Source organism: Panthera tigris, chromosome A1 (assembly GCF_018350195.1).
Source record: "Panthera tigris isolate Pti1 chromosome A1, P.tigris_Pti1_mat1.1, whole genome shotgun sequence".
Lineage (NCBI taxonomy): Eukaryota > Metazoa > Chordata > Mammalia > Carnivora > Felidae > Panthera > Panthera tigris.
Window position 1 is genome coordinate 114183455 of NC_056660.1, and position 17195 is coordinate 114200649.

At 40.6% G+C, this 17195-nt stretch overlaps 1 protein-coding gene across 4 annotated transcripts in view; it reads left to right on the forward strand.

The window, feature by feature from the left end:
• Positions 1–17195, forward strand: part of KDM3B (lysine demethylase 3B) — a 74912-nt gene that overhangs the window by 35568 nt on the left and 22149 nt on the right. For all 4 annotated transcript variants that reach the window (XM_042984752.1, XM_042984750.1, XM_042984755.1 and 1 more), the window contains 4 exons: positions 3662–4898; positions 5783–5984; positions 10150–10364; positions 11063–11215. In XM_042984752.1, the coding sequence (XP_042840686.1) occupies positions 3662–4898; positions 5783–5984; positions 10150–10364; positions 11063–11215 (1807 nt within the window). The remainder of the gene's footprint in view (positions 1–3661; positions 4899–5782; positions 5985–10149; positions 10365–11062; positions 11216–17195) is intronic.

The following is a 17195-nucleotide window of genomic DNA, read 5'->3' on the forward strand; positions in this document are numbered from 1 at the left end:
GTTGTTTCAGGGGCAGATGTGCAAGATTTGGGTTCATTCTTTTACCCTACTTTATTGTTAACACATTAAGAAGCATCTAAAATGCCACAGGAAAGGAAGTATTTCTGACATGTGCTTAAATTGTGCTCTGAACAGTCCTTTACTGCTCATTGGGCAAATGTGTATATTTTCATAACTTTATCAGCTATTAAAAGTCACCCGAACAATTGCACTAATCAAAAACTGATGATAAAACCCAATTTAATGAGATAATAAAGTAGATCTGATGGGGAATCTTTTTAATTCAATTATCTATTTAGTTCACACAGTGGTTGAGCCTCTACCAGGCCTATGAGAGACAAGGTTAATGAATTACAGTGTTGGTAACAGTGAACACTATAATTAAGGCTATGTGAGAGTGACTATTACCATCCCCTGTTTTTAGTTCATCATTTTCTATGATATTTTCCTTTGAGGCTGGGCTTCTTTCCATGGTTTGATATAGCTATAAAAGCGTTTTGTTTTTTTTTCTTTTCTTTTCTGACTTAATCTTTTTAAGCCTTACTGGAAAATTTGATGGAATTAATCACAGTAGTATCCAACTTCCTATGTTTTTTATCTGATTTGCATGTATTGTTGCTGAAATGGAACTTCTGTTAAATAAAAGTTAACATTGGGGCACCTGGGTAGCTCATTCGGTTAAACGTCCCACTATTAATCTCAGCTCAGGTCTTGATCTCAGGGTTGTGAGTTCAGGCCCCACATTGGGCTCCACACTGGGCATGAAACCTACTTAAAAACAGATAGATGGATGGATAGATAGATAGATAGATAGATAGATAAACTTCTAAAAAAATACAAGTTAAATTTGAAACAATATCAAAATCATTTCTCACAGTCTTGACTCTTGTACACCACAGAATGATTTATGATGCTAGTTATTTTCTTTCAAGCTGGCTGTTTCTTCAAGCTGGAATATGAAATACAAAAAGTACTAAATGATTTAATTATGTATAAGAAACTACTGTGTGCTAAGTACTGTATATTATAGACAAGGAATTGAAATCCCTATTTGAAGGAGCTCACATCTTAAGATGGAATCATTATAGGCATAACAATGCCAGATAAAACATGGCATATACATTTCATCTGAGTTCGTCCCCTCCTAGCAAATGTGATTTGTGAATCCCTAGTGTGCAAGGATGGGCAGGGAGGTGAAATGTCCAGGCAGAAGAGAAGGTTTGTAAATGCAGATTTCATACTGATAAATGGTTTGTCCTTTGTTAGTTGACCAGCATTCCCAAGAGAAGTAGGTGAGGATCTTAAGTGAATTTCCACCGTCTATGTCATTATATTGCTCAAACTAATTAAAATCCACTCCATGCCGAAGGCTGTGTAGATGTAAAGGGGGTTACAAAGTAGACCAAATTTTATATGCTGGGAGATCCACTGAATGCTATTATTCTTGGGGTAGCAAAGCTGATTAGAAGAAATGTGGATTCAAAGGGCATTTCTTTTCCAAATAGATTGGAGAAGTTTCTGTGACTGTATCAGTGATTTTGGTAATGTGTCAGCCTAGGTATTCTCCTGGGATATGATTTAGAAGTACAGAAAAGGATGTTTCATTATGGTATCACGTCTAAATTAGGGACATAGCCCCCAGGAAATTTCTTGCCCTAAAAATTAAGTTGAAATCAATTTGTCATCACTTTCTTATAAGAAGAGGATTTAGAATTTAATCATGTGAAGGAAAATGAAAGACCATCCAAATTATTTTGCATTCATGTGTATATTTATTTTCAAAGGGTAACTTTAGTAGTGAAACCTAAGCTACCCATGCTGGATCCTTGGAGTCATGCAGGTGTCAAGGCTTCTGGCCAAATTTTGCTTAATGAAACAACAGACAATTCTTAGGGCTGTGTCTTTCTTGTCTCTTCTTTTTAGTAGTTGATTAGTGGGAAGGAAAAGAAAAAGTATAATGGGGTTACTGGCTGGCTCAGTTGGTAGTAGAACATGTGACTCTTGATCTCCGGTTCATGAGTTTGACTAAGTAGAGTTTACCTTAAAGAAAATAAATAAATAAATAAATAAATAAATAATAAACAACTTTAAGTTTTTAACTCTAAAATGCCCTGAAGCAGCCTCTGTAGCAAATGTCAACTGGAGGCAAGCCATAGGTGGCATGCCTGGTTCTCATGCCTCTGTGCCATCCTCAAGGAAAGTCCTAATGTAGGCTCTTCTTGCATATTTAATGAGTACCTTAAGTAAATTAACACCTGTTTTTGAACAATAGACCTTTCATTTATCTGGGATAATTTTTTTTTAATGTGGAAAAGTAATAACCATTAGATTTACCATTTTAACCATTTAAAGTGTTCTAATACTGTAGTATTTAGTACATCCACAATGTTACACAAGAATCACCACTTTCTAGTGGTGATTTTCATCACCCCAGAAGGAAACCCCATATCCGTTAAGCACTCCTAGAATAATTTTTACTTGCCATGTTTTAAAATGAATGTTTAATGGTATCCTACTACTACTACCTGAAGGTTGATTTTAAATGTTCAAACCCACCTGTGGATGAATGTTTCCCTCTTTGCATAATATGTATGAAAGTGATCCTCCCCTTCTTTATGCACACACCTTTTATTTACATGCAGAAGTTAACATTAACAAGGTGAAAGAAAGGAAAATTTTTTTTCATTCTCCAATTTGTTAGGCTGAATGCTTTTGTTTGGTGGGTGTATCAGTATCTACACTTTTCTTGTTTGGAGGCTTGTTAGATCCTAATGATAACAGAAGGGTTCAGTAATGAGTGCTTTGTAATTCAACATCTTTTTTTTTTAACATCTTTTATTTTGAGAGAGAGTGAGTGAGCACGAATGAGGAAGGGGCAGAGAGAGAAGGAGACACAGAATCTGAAGCAGACTCCAGACTCCCGAGCTGTCAGCACAGTCTAACGTGGGGCTCGAACCCACGGACCGTGAGATCCTGACCTGAGCTGAAGTCGGGCACTTAACCGACTGAGTCACCCAGAGGCCCTGATAATTTAACACCTTTAGGTCTAACTTTAATTGAAGTAGATACTCAACTTTTAGATTGATTTGGACGCATACATAAATGGCCAAATTCTAAAAGGGTCCATCTTGGGGAGTTTCAGACTAAGAAAGAGAATATTTTTCCTTGTTATGGGGCAGAAGTCACTTTTGTAAAATGGGCAGTTAGTTTAAATAAATCGAAACTTTGACAGTAGCTAAGATCATTGAGGGAGATTAATATAACAGGGTCACTAGGTACATTTCAGAGTAAAAGCTAGTATCTGTCTGTTCAGGAATCCTTTTCTCCAATTCCTGGTAGAATCTTCATTTCCAAGTAGAAACTGAGAATCCTACACAGCCTCCTAGTACTGTGACAGCCAGTTGGCTAACAGTCAAGGGAGTGGCAGGGTGAGTGACATCCTGCTGTCTCTAGCTCACCTTGTTAAAGATGCCCTCTGTGTGGTCTGTGGCAGGTGTCATCTCTAACACTGGTAAAATCTAGTTATAAGAGCAGTTTTCATGGAATTGTAGGGGAGAAAAGTTGATTTGACCCACAAGAAATGTTGGCCTAGGCCCAAGAAAGAGGTGGTAAGGTTGTCAAGAGAAACTAGAATTACTAATTCAGGCTATCTTCTTTTCAGAATTCAAGAAGTACTGTTCTGGCCTCTTCTGGATTTGGAGCATCTCTCCCAAGTTCATCACAACCTTTGACTTTTGGAAGTGGAAGGAGCCAGTCCAATGGGGTTCTAGCCACAGAGAATAAACCTTTGGGTTTCTCTTTTGGCTGTAGCTCTGCACCAGAGTCTCAGAAAGACTCTGATCTCTCCAAAAACTTGTTTTTTCAATGCATGTCCCAAACTTTACCCACCAGTAACTACTTCACTACCGTTTCAGAGAGTTTGGCTGATGATTCCTCCAGTCGAGACTCATTCAAACAAAGCCTTGAGAGCCTGTGTAAAGGCAGATCGGCTCTTGGAGCAGACACTAAATCAGGCTCTAAAGCTGGCAGCTCTGTGGACCGGAAGGTGCCTGCAGAGTCCATGCCCACCCTCACGCCAGCCTTCCCACGGAGCCTCCTAAACGCCCGCACCCCAGAGAGTCATGAAAATCTATTTTTACAACCCCCTAAACTATCCCGAGAAGAGCCCTCTAACCCTTTCCTAGCATTTGTGGAGAAAGTTGAACATAGCCCTTTCAGCAGCTTTGCATCTCAGGCGTCAGGTAGCTCTTCCTCTGCTACCACTGTCACCTCTAAGGCAGCACCCAGCTGGCCCGAGGCTCACTCTTCTACAGATTCGGCATCTTTAGCAAAGAAGAAAACCCTCTTCATCACAACTGACTCCTCCAAACTGGTGTCTGGTGTTCTGGGCTCAACTCTTACCACCGGGGGTCCGAGCCTCTCTGCCATGGGGAATGGCCGCTCCAGTTCACCCACCAGCAGCCTCACCCAACCCATTGAGATGCCTACTCTCTCCTCCAGCCCCACAGAGGAGAGGCCAACTGTGGGGCCTGGGCAACAGGACAATCCCCTCCTCAAAACCTTTAGTAACGTCTTTGGCAGGCACTCAGGCAGCTTTCTGTCCTCCCCAGCAGATTTTTCACAGGAGAACAAAGCTCCTTTTGAAGCTGTGAAAAGGTTCTCACTGGATGAGCGAAGCTTGGCTTGCAGACAGGACTCAGACTCCAGTACCAACAGTGACCTATCAGATTTGAGCGACTCTGAGGAGCAGCTGCAGGCCAAGACTGGCCTGAAGGGGATTCCAGAGCACCTGATGGGGAAGCTGGGCCCCAATGGGGAGCGCAGTGCTGAGCTATTACTGGGCAAAGGCAAAGGGAAGCAGGCCCCAAAGGGCCGGCCACGGACCGCCCCCCTGAAAGGTGATCTTGCTGGGCTTATTCATGGGCTTGGCTCTGGCACTGGCTTCGAATGCCTATTGTGGTCTTGGGCAGCAGAAGCCCTTTCTTTGATGGAAAGTTCTGTAATCACATAGAATAATATGGCCAAAAGGGCCTATTAGAGGCCCCTCATCAGACCTGTTGGTTCAGGGCAGGATTGCATCTAAACCCCAACACTGTAAGAGGGATATCTACCTGTATAATGAGGACAGAGAAAGGGAAGACCCCTGATACTCCTTTCAGTCAAGAGTTCTTTCCCGGTGTTTTTCTCATCCCTTTCTCCTTCTCTTTGGCCCATCCTCTTTAATTTACTTTAGAGGAATTACTGAGTACTGGACTCTGTTCTCACATAGCAGCCTTTCATAGACTTAATTAGGCAAAAAGAATCACCCCTCAAATTTACTTCTCTCTGTTACATATATCAGGTTTTAACACCTCTTCCAAAAGCCATTAACTCCTATGCCATGAGCTTCTAGCCCAGGAATGTGTAAGGGCAAGCGTCCATTACTATTGTCATTAGGAATTGGTACCATGGGGGCCCAACAGTCTGTGATTAATAGAATAGTCGTATCCTGAAAGTCTAGAGGCAAGTGGCTACCTTCTGCCTTCTTGGGTTTTCCTCACCCATACCAGAGTTGTTTCCTTATAATGGGGCAATGCCCACAAATTCTCCATGGTCCTTAGCTTCCTTTTGAAGCCTCTTGGCTCCCTCCCTTTCTGTCACGGCTGGACATGATGCACACAAGCCCAGCCATGGCAAGGAGCAATGACCCAGGCCAGGACAAGAATTCATCCCCAAGAGGATTATGTTATTGGGTCTCATTAATACCAATCATGACCAACCGTTTCTCCTTTCCTTGCCACAGTTGGCCAATCAGTGCTAAAAGATGTGAGCAAGGTGAAGAAGCTGAAGCAGTCTGGAGAGCCCTTCCTGCAGGATGGGTCATGCATCAATGTAGCTCCTCACCTGCACAAGTGTCGGGAATGCCGCCTGGAGCGGTATCGGAAGTTTAAAGAACAGGAGCAAGATGATTCCACTGTGGCCTGCCGCTTCTTTCACTTCCGGAGGTACCCAAACCTGCCTGTCTCCTTCCCACTTTCCATTAGTGATATACAACTCCCACTCTCTGAATCTGTAAGCATATGTCCAGTCTATTCCTTGTTTTCCTTAACCTGTTTGCTCTTGAGTCTTTGCTGAGGCTCTATCCATAGTAGCCATTTGGTTTGGATTGTGAAGTGACTTGTGGCTTTGTCCTTAGGGAACTGAATAGCTCAGCCACTGGCCCCTGAACTACGTTGAGTCATTCCTAATTTGGATTCCATTTGAAACCAGTGGTAGAAGCAGAGGATGCTATTTTGTATTATGGATGTGTCTGACCCTTTATTCCTCTACAGTGCTAGAGTAACTTGAGTCTCAGGGAGAAAGGCAAGTAAGATGAGGAGATATGTGAAGTGTCTTTGAAATAGATATAACTGATGAAAATCCTGGGAGTATCCCTGCTTTTACCAAACAGCAGATAGTCACTTTTTTCTGCTTGGTAAACTTAGAAAAAGAATTTCCTCTAAACAATCTTCCAAGAATTCTTAATTTTTAAGAAACAGAAATCCAAATGATTTATCCACATAGTGTAGCTTCACTTATTCTGCAAATGTTTACTGAACACATACTCTGTGTCAGCCATCGTTGTCGGCATTGAGGATTAAACACTGTATAAAACCATAAAAATCTAGCCCTTAAGAGGTTTGCTGAGGAGGCAGACAATAAATAAGGAAAAGAGATTAAATGTATGGCATGTTAGCTGTTAATAACTGAGAAAAATAAGGACAGGAAAGAGGATTGAACTGTGGGGACGTTAGAAAGCCTACAGTTTAGTGGGGGGTTTTTGTTTTTGTTTTTTTGAGAGAGAGCATGTGCATGTGAGCGAGGGAGAGGCAGAGGGAGTGGGGCACAGAGGATCCAAAGCAGGCCATGTGCTGATAGCAGTGAGCCCAACGTGGGGCTCGAACTCAAGAACCACAAGATCCCGACCTGAGCCAAAGTCAGACACTGCACTCACCGAACCACCCAGGCGCCCCTAGAGAGGCTATAGTTTAAATAGGATGACTTGAGAAGATAAGTAAGACTTGAGTAAAGACATGAAGGAGGTGAGGGAGTGGACCACACATGTCTCTGAGAGACAAGTTTTCCGGGTAGAGGGCACAAGGGCAACTGTCCTGAGGTTGGAATATTCCTGGTGTGTTTGTGGACCTAGGGTGGCTAAAATACAGAATGGGGGCAGGGGAATTGAGGTCACAAAATTAATGATGAGTCCATATTTTAAAGGACTAATCTAAGGGCCTTGGCTTTTGTGCTGAATAAGAAGTCATTGGAGGTTTTGAGTTGATGAGTGACGCTGAGGAATGTTTTAAAGGATCACTGTGACTACCTTACTGAGGATAGATTATATTGAGGCAAAGGCAGGAGCACAGAGAAATTAGGAGGCTGTTGGAATTATCTGGGTGAGAATGACAGTAGCTTAGTGATGGAAGTGATGAGTCCAGTTGGATTAAGGATATATTTTGAAGGTAGAACTCACAGGATTTTCTGATTGATCAGATGTAGAGCATGAAAGAAGAAATGGATTCTACAGCTTTTGACCTGAAAACTGGAAAAATGGGACTACAATTTACTGATAAGGAGATTCCTTAGGGAAAAGCGGGTTTGGGGAAGAAAATGGGAACTTTTAATTTGGGCATGTAAAATTTGAGATGCCTATTAGATTTCTAGATTGAGGGGCACCTGGGTGGCTCTGTCAGTTGAATGTCCAACTTTTGATTTTGGCTCAGGTCATGAAATCAGGGTTTGTGGGTTAGGGCCCCACATTAGGCCCCATGCTGACAGGGCAGAGCCTGCTTGGGATTCTCTCTCTCTCCCTCTCTCTCCCTCTCTCTCTGCCCCTCCTCTGAATTAACTAACACTCTCTCTCTCTCTCTCTCTCTCTCTCTCTCTCTCTCTCTCTCTCTCTCAAAAATAAATGAATAAACTTAAAAAAAAAAAAAAAGATTTCTAGATGGAGATGTTGAAAGGGCAGCTGGAAACTCAACTCTAGAGTTGAGGGGAGAAGTCCAGGCAGATAAAAATTTCGATGTCATCAGGTATTTAAGCCTAATTGAGATCACTGAAGGAGTCCAAATGTAGACAAAGAAGAGAAGCATTCCTAGGACTGAGTCCTGGAGTTCTCCCACATTGACAGATGGGAAAGATGAGGAGGAGCTAGTAAAGGCAGCTAAGAAAGAACAGCCAGTAAGGTATCCTGGAAGGCAAGTGAAGAAAGTATTTCCAGGAAGGAATAATGAACTCTGTCAAATACTGGGGATTGGGTCAAGTCAGATGAGAACGGAAAGTGACCGTTAGATTTAATGAGGGGTAATGACCTTATCAAAAAACAGTTTTGGTATGTTGGTGAGGGAAAGCCTGATTGGAGAGGAGTAAGAAAATGAGAGGGAAGAGGAGCTGGTAACAATCAGTATAGACAACTCGGTCAAGAAACATTGCTCTTACAAGCAGATAAATGGAGGGGGGTGTGGGATCGAGAGGATTTTTGAGATAGAAAATTCTTAGAGAATTTTTGAGATAGTTCAAATACAAGAATGATTCAGTAGAGAGGAAGATAGATGATGTAGAAGAAAGAATATGTGGAGGGCTGCCTACGTGAGAGGATGTAGAGGATGTAGAGCATAGGTGGAGAGATTGGTCTTCGCTGGGATCCTAGTTCATTCCTAGCAGCAGCACGTCAGATGGAACATGGGCCCAGTTGCAGGAAGGCATGGTAGTATGGTGTTGGGAACTTGGGGGACATCTCTTCTGACTTCTTGTATTTTCTCCATGGAATACATAACAAGGTCCTCATGAGAGAATTATATTGGAGGTTAGAAAAGAAAAGAGAAGCTACGAAACAGGCATCTAGGAGAGGGCATGCACCAGGAAACTGTTGTAACTGGAAGGCAACATGAAGGGCTCAGCTGACATAGTTAGACGTGAATTTCAAATGTGACAATGAGCATGGCTATTTTCCTCTGGTCACGTTCAGTGGTGTGGGTGCACACCACTCAGGTGGATAGAGAAACTGAAAGAGGTTTCTTGACACAGCTTTTTAAAGAACCCAGACATATTAAGTGTTAATAATAAACCTTTCTACTATTGCAGAGAATGTATACTGTGTTGGTCAAATAGGGTGAAAATTCGTTTTTATTTTTATTTTTTTGTTTTGTTTTTATTTTTTGAAAATTAGTTTTTAAACAAAATTTGGGGGCACCTGGCTGGCTCAGTTGGATAAGCGTCTGACTCTGGCTCAGGTCATGATCTCATGGTTGGTGAGTTCAAGCCCCACATCGGGCTCTGTGCTGACAGCTCGGAGCCTGGAACCTGCTTCAGATTCTGTGTCTCCCTCCGTCTCTGCTCCTCCCCCGCTACACTCTGACTCTCTCTGTCTCAAAAATAAATAAACATTAAAAAAAATAGATAAATAAAATTTGGAGGGGTGCCTGTGTGGCTCAGCCAGTTAAGCATCTGACTCTTGATGTTGGCTCAGGTCATGATCTCACAGCTCATGAGATCAAGCCTCACGTTAGGCTCTGTGCTCACGACGTGGAGCCTCCTTGGGATTCTTTTTTCTCCCTATCTCTGCCCGTATCTATCCCTCTAACATTCTTTGTTTCTCAGAATAAATGAATAAACTTAAAAAAATTTTTTTTTCCTTTTATTTATTTATTTATTTATTTATTTATTTATTTATTTATTTATTTTACGTTTATTTATTTTTGAGACAGAGAGAGACAGGGCATGAACGGGGGAGGGTCAGAGAGAGAGAAGGAGACACAGAGTCTGAAACAGGCTCCAGGCTCTGAGCGGTCAACACAGAGCCCAACGCGGGGCTTGAACTCACGAACCGCAAGATCATGACCTGAGCCGATGTCGGACGCTTAACCGACTGAGCCACCCAGGTGCCCCTTTTTTTTTCCTTTTTAAATATGTCTACACCCAATGTGGGGATGGAACTCATAAACCCAAGATCAAGAGTCACATGCTTTTCTGACTGAGCTAGCCAGGTGCCCCACTAGGGTGAAAATTCTTAATGCACTCTAATGCCTTTTAAGGCTCATTTAATTTTTGTAGATCCTAGGCTTTTAGGTGTGTTTTAGTTTGCATGGCTGCTGTTTACCATGTATTTGATTATCTGCCTTCCTATCTCAGGTTGATCTTCACTCGAAAGGGAGTACTCCGTGTGGAGGGGTTTCTGAGTCCCCAGCAGAGTGACCCTGATGCCATGAACCTGTGGATTCCCTCTTCCTCCCTTGCAGAAGGAATAGACCTAGAAACCTCAAAATACATCCTGGCCAATGTTGGGGACCAGTTCTGCCAGCTCGTGATGTCAGAGAAAGAGGCCATGATGATGGTGGAGCCACATCGTAAGACACCCACTTCCTTGTCTTCCAGGCACTTCTATTTGGGAACTTGTATTTTCTGTTACGTCACAGGAGTAGAAAGAGTGACAAATGGCATTCTCTGTGGACAAATTAAGACTGATAAGACTTCTCTTTGTAGCAAACTAAGGAGCTGAGGCTCTAACTATATCCAGCAGACATTATTCCTTCCTTGATCCCTGTCTGGGTTTGGGTCACTCTAAATACTTTGAGTTTGCTTTGAACCTATTTGTATTAGTAAGTGATATTATATGGTTTGTGAGTAGATGAAGTGCTAGCGGGTACGATGTTTCATACCTAGAACCCGCTGTTATTCAGACACTGATGATGTTTCCATATCTGTGAGATACTGTACCCTATTTCTACACCAAGGAAAATTCTCCCAAGACATTATACCCTACATTTCAAGTGAAGAATCCTCTTATTTCAGACTCCCCCACATTGACATTTTTACAGTATCTTTAAATAACAACACGTGGCATTTATATCGTTGACACTTGTTTAGAAATATTAACAATTCCATCTATTTTGTTTCTCTTACATTTATAGAAACACCAGCTTCTTGCATCTTTGAGTTTGATTGCTGGACAAAACAGTTTGAGGAGCAGTCAGTGGATCTGTAGTCTTTTACTGTTATTCAGGATGATCAATGCCAACAATATCCCTCTTCCTCTTTCCACCAGAGAAAGTGGCATGGAAGCGAGCAGTGCGTGGTGTGCGGGAGATGTGTGATGTATGTGAAACAACTCTCTTCAACATCCACTGGGTTTGTCGCAAATGTGGATTTGGGGTCTGCCTTGACTGTTACAGGCTCAGAAAAAGCCGTCCGCGCAGTGGTGAGCAAATATTGTCCTGTTCAATTCTAAAGGTAACCTGTCATTGGAGGTATGGGACTTGAAGCAAGAATGGGTTTGTGCCCCCATTTTAGCTGCTTAGCTTCACTCATTTTTGTTGCATTATGAGGCGTTATGGTTGCCAATATTCCAGCCTAACTGGGAAGGCTAAAACAATCCAAGGAAAGTTATTCTTCATCTTCCCTTGTGTGTTTTTTTTTTTTTAACAGCATCTTTATTGAGATATAATTCACATGCCATAAAATTCACCCTTTGAAAGTGTACAATTCAAAAGTTTCTAGTATATTCTCAAGGTTGTGCAACCATTTCCACTATCAAATTTCACTTTTGTCTTTCCAAAAAAAAATGTAACCCGTAGCACTAACTCCCTATTTTTCTCCCTCTCCTCAACCCTTGGTAACCATTAATCTTCTTACTGTCTCATCTCTCCCTGTTCTGTACATGTCATATAAATGGAATCATACGATATTTGGCCTCCTGTGACTTGACTTCTTTCACTTTAGCATACTGTTTTAAAGCTTCATCCATGTGATAGCATGTATCATTAACTCATTCTTTTGTGTTGCCAAATAATATTCCATTGTATGGGTGTATTATATTTTGTCTATCCATTCATTAGTCAGTGGACATGTAGGTTGTGTCTGTTTTGAGCTATTATGAAAAGTACCACTATGAACATTTGTGTACAGGTTTTTGTGTGAACATAGGTTTTCATTTCTTTTGAGTATATACTTAATGGATTTTATGTATTATATGGCAGTCCTATGTTTTTAATTCTTTCAGAAACTGCCAAGTTGTATTCCATAGTAGCTACATCATTTTATAATCCCACTAGCAATGCACAAGGCTTCCAGTTTTTCCACGTCTTTGCCAATGCTTATTATTGTCTGCCTTTTAGGTTATAGCCATCACAGTGGCTATGAAGTAGTCCCTGTTTCATTGTGTGATTCTGATTTGCATTTCCCTGATGACTAATGGTGTTGACCATCTTTTCATGTGCTTGTTGGCTGTATTCATCTTTGGAAAAAGGCTATTCAAATCTTGTGCTTCCTTTTTTCCTTGCTTTATCTTACTACTTGCCCCTTAACCTCATCCTTCCCTCTTCAGAGATATTGTGCAACCATTGGAACATGGTGGTTTAGAGGTATGCAACTGGGATTTGAATCCTACTTCCACATCTTTTATACCACCTGTGGTATCTTGGGCTATTTTCTTAATCCCTCAGAGCTTCAGTTTCCTTATCTATAAAACAAAGATAATATGAGTATTTCTCTCACAGCATTGTTGTGAGGATTAAATGAGATCATGTACTTGAAATGGTTAGCACAGGGCCTGACATCTACTAGGTACTATGTGTTATGTAGCTGTTAGATCTTCCACTTCTGCCCACGAAAGATTAACTTCTACAGGAATTGCCCTCCTGCCATAAACAATAAGAAAACCAGACTAAATATATGAAATCATGGATTTAGACATTGGACAGCAGGCAGCATGAGTCTGTCTCTTAAGAGAAGGGAAGAAACAAGGCACATCCTACAATTGCTCCCGTTTACTGCCCGCAGGCAGTTTCCAGGCTGTAGTAGAGGGAAAAGCAACTACACCAGTTTGACAGTCTCACTGAGCTGAAACAGAGATAAGAGTCTGAGAAGAGTGAGGCAGAGTGCTGAAGACGTTAGAGCTGCAGAGAGATCACCTCAGTTTTTGGCTCTGTAGTGATCTGCACACACATGAGGTGAAACTCCTTAAGGCCCAAAAAGGAACTTTCAGAAAGCAATTGACTGAATAATTTCCAGAACTTACCATTTGTATCGCCACAAGCCAGACTGGAAAGACTCTGGATAAGAGTGCACAAGGGTCACGTTTTAGCAGTGGGACTAATGTAGTCCCAGAATAATGGCTGCTGTGGAGATGCCATAACAAAGTGTAAAGCAAGCCTTGGAGGGATCAAACTGATCTGCAGGTTACTTAACTATGCACCAGACTAAAATCAAACATTCTTTAAAGGATTACAACAAAATCCAGTACTCTGAAACATTAAAGTCACAAAGCTCTGCATTCAATCAGGAAAAATCAGGGTATGAGTAATAATCAGCTAAATGGCTGGCTCATTCGGTAGAGCCAAGGTCTTGAGTTTGAGCCCCCCAATGAGGATAGAGTTTACTTAAAAAAAAAAAAAAAAAAAAAAACATAATCAGGTGTGAGTCTCTTAAGTAAATGGTGCTGAGAAAACTAGACAGCTACATGCAAAGGAATGAAACTGGACTACCCTCTTACCCCATACACAAAAATAAACTCAAAATGGATTAAAGAATTAAATGTGAGACCCAAAACCATAAACCACCTGTAAGAAAACACTGGCAGTAATCTCTTGGGCACTGGCCATAGCAACATTTTTCTGGATATGTCTCCTCAGGCAAGGAAAACAAAAGAAAAATAAATGAAAGCTTTTGCACAGCGAAGGAAACCACCAACAAAACAAAAAGGCAACCTTCTGAATGGGAAAAGATATTTGATATTTGCAAATGATATATCCAATAAAGAGTTAATATCCAAAACTAGAATACTTACACAACTCAACACCAAAAAAAAAAAAAAAAAACCCTAAAACTGCCCAATTAAAAAGTGGGCAGAGGACCTGCATAGACATTTTTTCAAAGAAGACCTACAGATGGCCAAAAGATACATGAAGACACGCTGCACATCACTCTCATCAGGTAAATGCACATAAAAACTACAATGAGATACCACCTCACACCTGTCAGAATGACTAGTATCAAAAAGACAAGAAATGACAAGTGTTGGGGAGGGTGTGGAAATAAAAGGAACGGTTGTGCATTGTTGGTGGCAATGTAAATCTGTGTAGCCACTGTGGAAACAGTGTGGAAGTCTCTCAAAAAATAAAATACAGAAATGCAATCCAGTAATTCCACTACTGGGTAATTACCCAAAGAAGATGGAAACACTAATTCAAAAAGATATATGCACCCCTATGTTTACTGCACTGTTATTTACAACAGGCAAGATATAGAAGTAGCCTAAGTGTGTATATACATATATACACCTACATATACATTATGGAATATTACTTGGCCATAAAAAACTATGACATCTTGCCACTTGCAGCAACAGAGATGGACATACAGGGTATTACACTAAGTGAAATAAAGATACCATATTTTTCACTTACATGTGGAATCTAAAAAACAAAACAGGGGTGCCTCTCTGGCTCAGTCACTAGAGCATGCATGTCTTGATCCTGGGAACATGAGTTCACGCTCCACGTTGGGCATAGAAACCACTTTAAAAAAATAGGGGTGCCTGGGTGGCTCAGTCGGTTAAGCATCCAGCTTTTGCTCAGGTCATGATCTCATGGTTTGTGAGTTCAAGCCCCACATTGGGCTCTCTGCTGTCAGTGCAGAGCCCGCTTCACTTCCTCTCTCTCCCTCTCTCTCTGCTCCTCCCCTACTCTTGCTTTCTCTCTCAAAAATGAAACTTTAAAAAAAAATAAAAATTAATTAAAAAAAAAACCAAGACAAACTCATAAATGCAGAAAACAAACTAGTGATTGCCAGAAGGGAGGCAATGGGGGTGGGGCGAGTGAAATACGTATCAGGGATTAAGCAGTACAAACTTCCAATGATAAATAAGTCAAAAGGATGGAAAGTATGGCACAGAGAATATAGTCAATAATATTGTAATGACATTGTATGGTGACATATGGCAACTACATTTATTATAGTGAGCATTGCATAATGTATAGAATTGTCAAATCACTGTGTTGTACACCAGAACTACTTTAGTATGTTAACAGTACATGTCAACTATACTTTAGTGATAAAGTTTTGTTAAATAAAAGAATAATCAAGTATGCAAAAAAAGAATGTGACCAATAATCTGGGGGAAAGAAACATTCAATAGAAACACATCCAGAAATGACAGTGATGATAGAATTACTGTAAAAAGGCCTTAAAGCAGCTATTATAAATCATATGAATATATTTAAAGACATAAAGGGAAGAGCACCTGGGTAGCTCAGTCATTGAGCATCCGACTCTTGATTTCAGCTGGTTGAACATCCGACTCGATTTCGGCTCAATTCATCATCTCACGGTAGTGAGATCAAACCCCACGTTGGGCTCCACACTGGGCATGGATTTTCCCCCTCCCTCTGCCCCTTCCTCACTCAAGCACATGCTCACTCACTCTCCCTCTCCCTCCCTGTCTCTCTCTCTCTCTCAAAAAATAAAAATAAATACATAAAGGGAAATATGAGAGAAATAGAAAATACATAAAAGACCCAAATAAATGGTCTAGAGATTAAAAAATCCCCCAAAAATTATACTAGGTGGGATTAATGGCAAATTAGATACTGCACAAGAAGCTGAATTTAAAGATGTAACAATAGAAACTATCCAAAACTAAGCACAAAGAGAAGAAAGACTTAAATTTATAAGTTAAAGAGTGCCTTGTTTATGTATAGGAAATATCAGGCAGAAATGGTCAGAGAGCAGATACAAAAAAATACCTGAAAAATTCCAAAAATTTTCCAAATTTGATGAAAAGCTATAAAACCACAAATCAACAATAAATCTCAAATAGAAGAAGCATGGGCACATGGGTGGCTCAGTTGGTTAAACATCCAACTTTGGCCCAGGTCATGATCTCATAGTTTGTGTGTTTGAGCCTCTTGTCGGGCTCTGCTGACAGCTCAGAGCCTGGAGTCTGCTTCCGATTCTGTGTCTCCCTCTTTCTGTGTCCCTCCCCTGCTTGCACTCTGTCTCTCTTTCTCAAAAATAAACATTTTTTTAAATTAAAAGAAAACCACACTAAAGTACATCATTACCCACCTTACTGAAAAGCAATAAGGAGAAAATCTGAAAATCACAAGAGGGAAAAAAAGTACTTTATATATACAAACTAACAAAGATAAGAATGACAGCCAAGTTGTCAGAAACGCTCTTCCACTGAAGACAACGGAACAGCATCTTAAAGTGCTGAAAACCAATTATTAACCTAAAATTCATACCTAGTGAGAATATCTTCAAAAACGAGAGTGAAATAGTCTTTCAGACAAAGAAAAGCTGGTAGAATTCATCACCAGCAGATTCACAGTGCAAAAGCAGGGGAAAAAAAGATACAGTAAGGGAATTTGGATTTACACAAAGGAATGAAGAACATCTGTGGGTAAATATGTGAGTACATATAAAAGACTTTTTCTTATTTTTAAACTTTTTAAAAGATAATTGTTTAAAGCAAAAGTAACAAAGTAATTTGGGGCTTATAATGTGTAAAATTAGGGGTGCCTGGGTGGCTCAGTTGGTTAAACGTCCAACTTCGGCTCAGGTCATGATCTCATGATTTGTGGGTTCAAGCCCCGCATTGGGCTCTTTGCTGATAGCTCAGAGCCTGGAGCCTGCTTTGGATTCTGTCTGTCTGTCTTTCTGTCTGTCTGTCTTGTCTGTCTCTCTCTCTCTGCCCCTCCCCTGCTTGCACTCTGTCTCCCTCAAAAATAAACATTAAAAATTTTTTTTAAATGTGTAAAATTAAAATATGTAATAGCACAAAGGAAGGGGAAGTGGAAGAATATAAGAATCTTACACAGTATGTGAAGAGTGGTATACTATTTGAAGACAGACTGTGGTAAGCTAGAGATACTACAAACCCAAGAACAAACAGTAGCAAATAAAGAGGTGTATATAGCCAGTCAGCCAAAAGTGGAGACAAAGGCAAATCATACAAAAGCAGTTAATTCAAAAGAAGAAGGAAAATGAAACAGTATATATAATACAGATCTGTAGTATATCTTGCATTCAGTTTTCTTGGGGTGGGTAGTATAATTACCAAAAAAAAAAAAAAATGTCTATAAAGGTCTTGGGAGGGAAGTGATAAAGAAATAAGGGTCGAAAAACACTGAACCTAGGTATAGATAGGAACGTCTTACATAATGCAAAAGACTGAATAT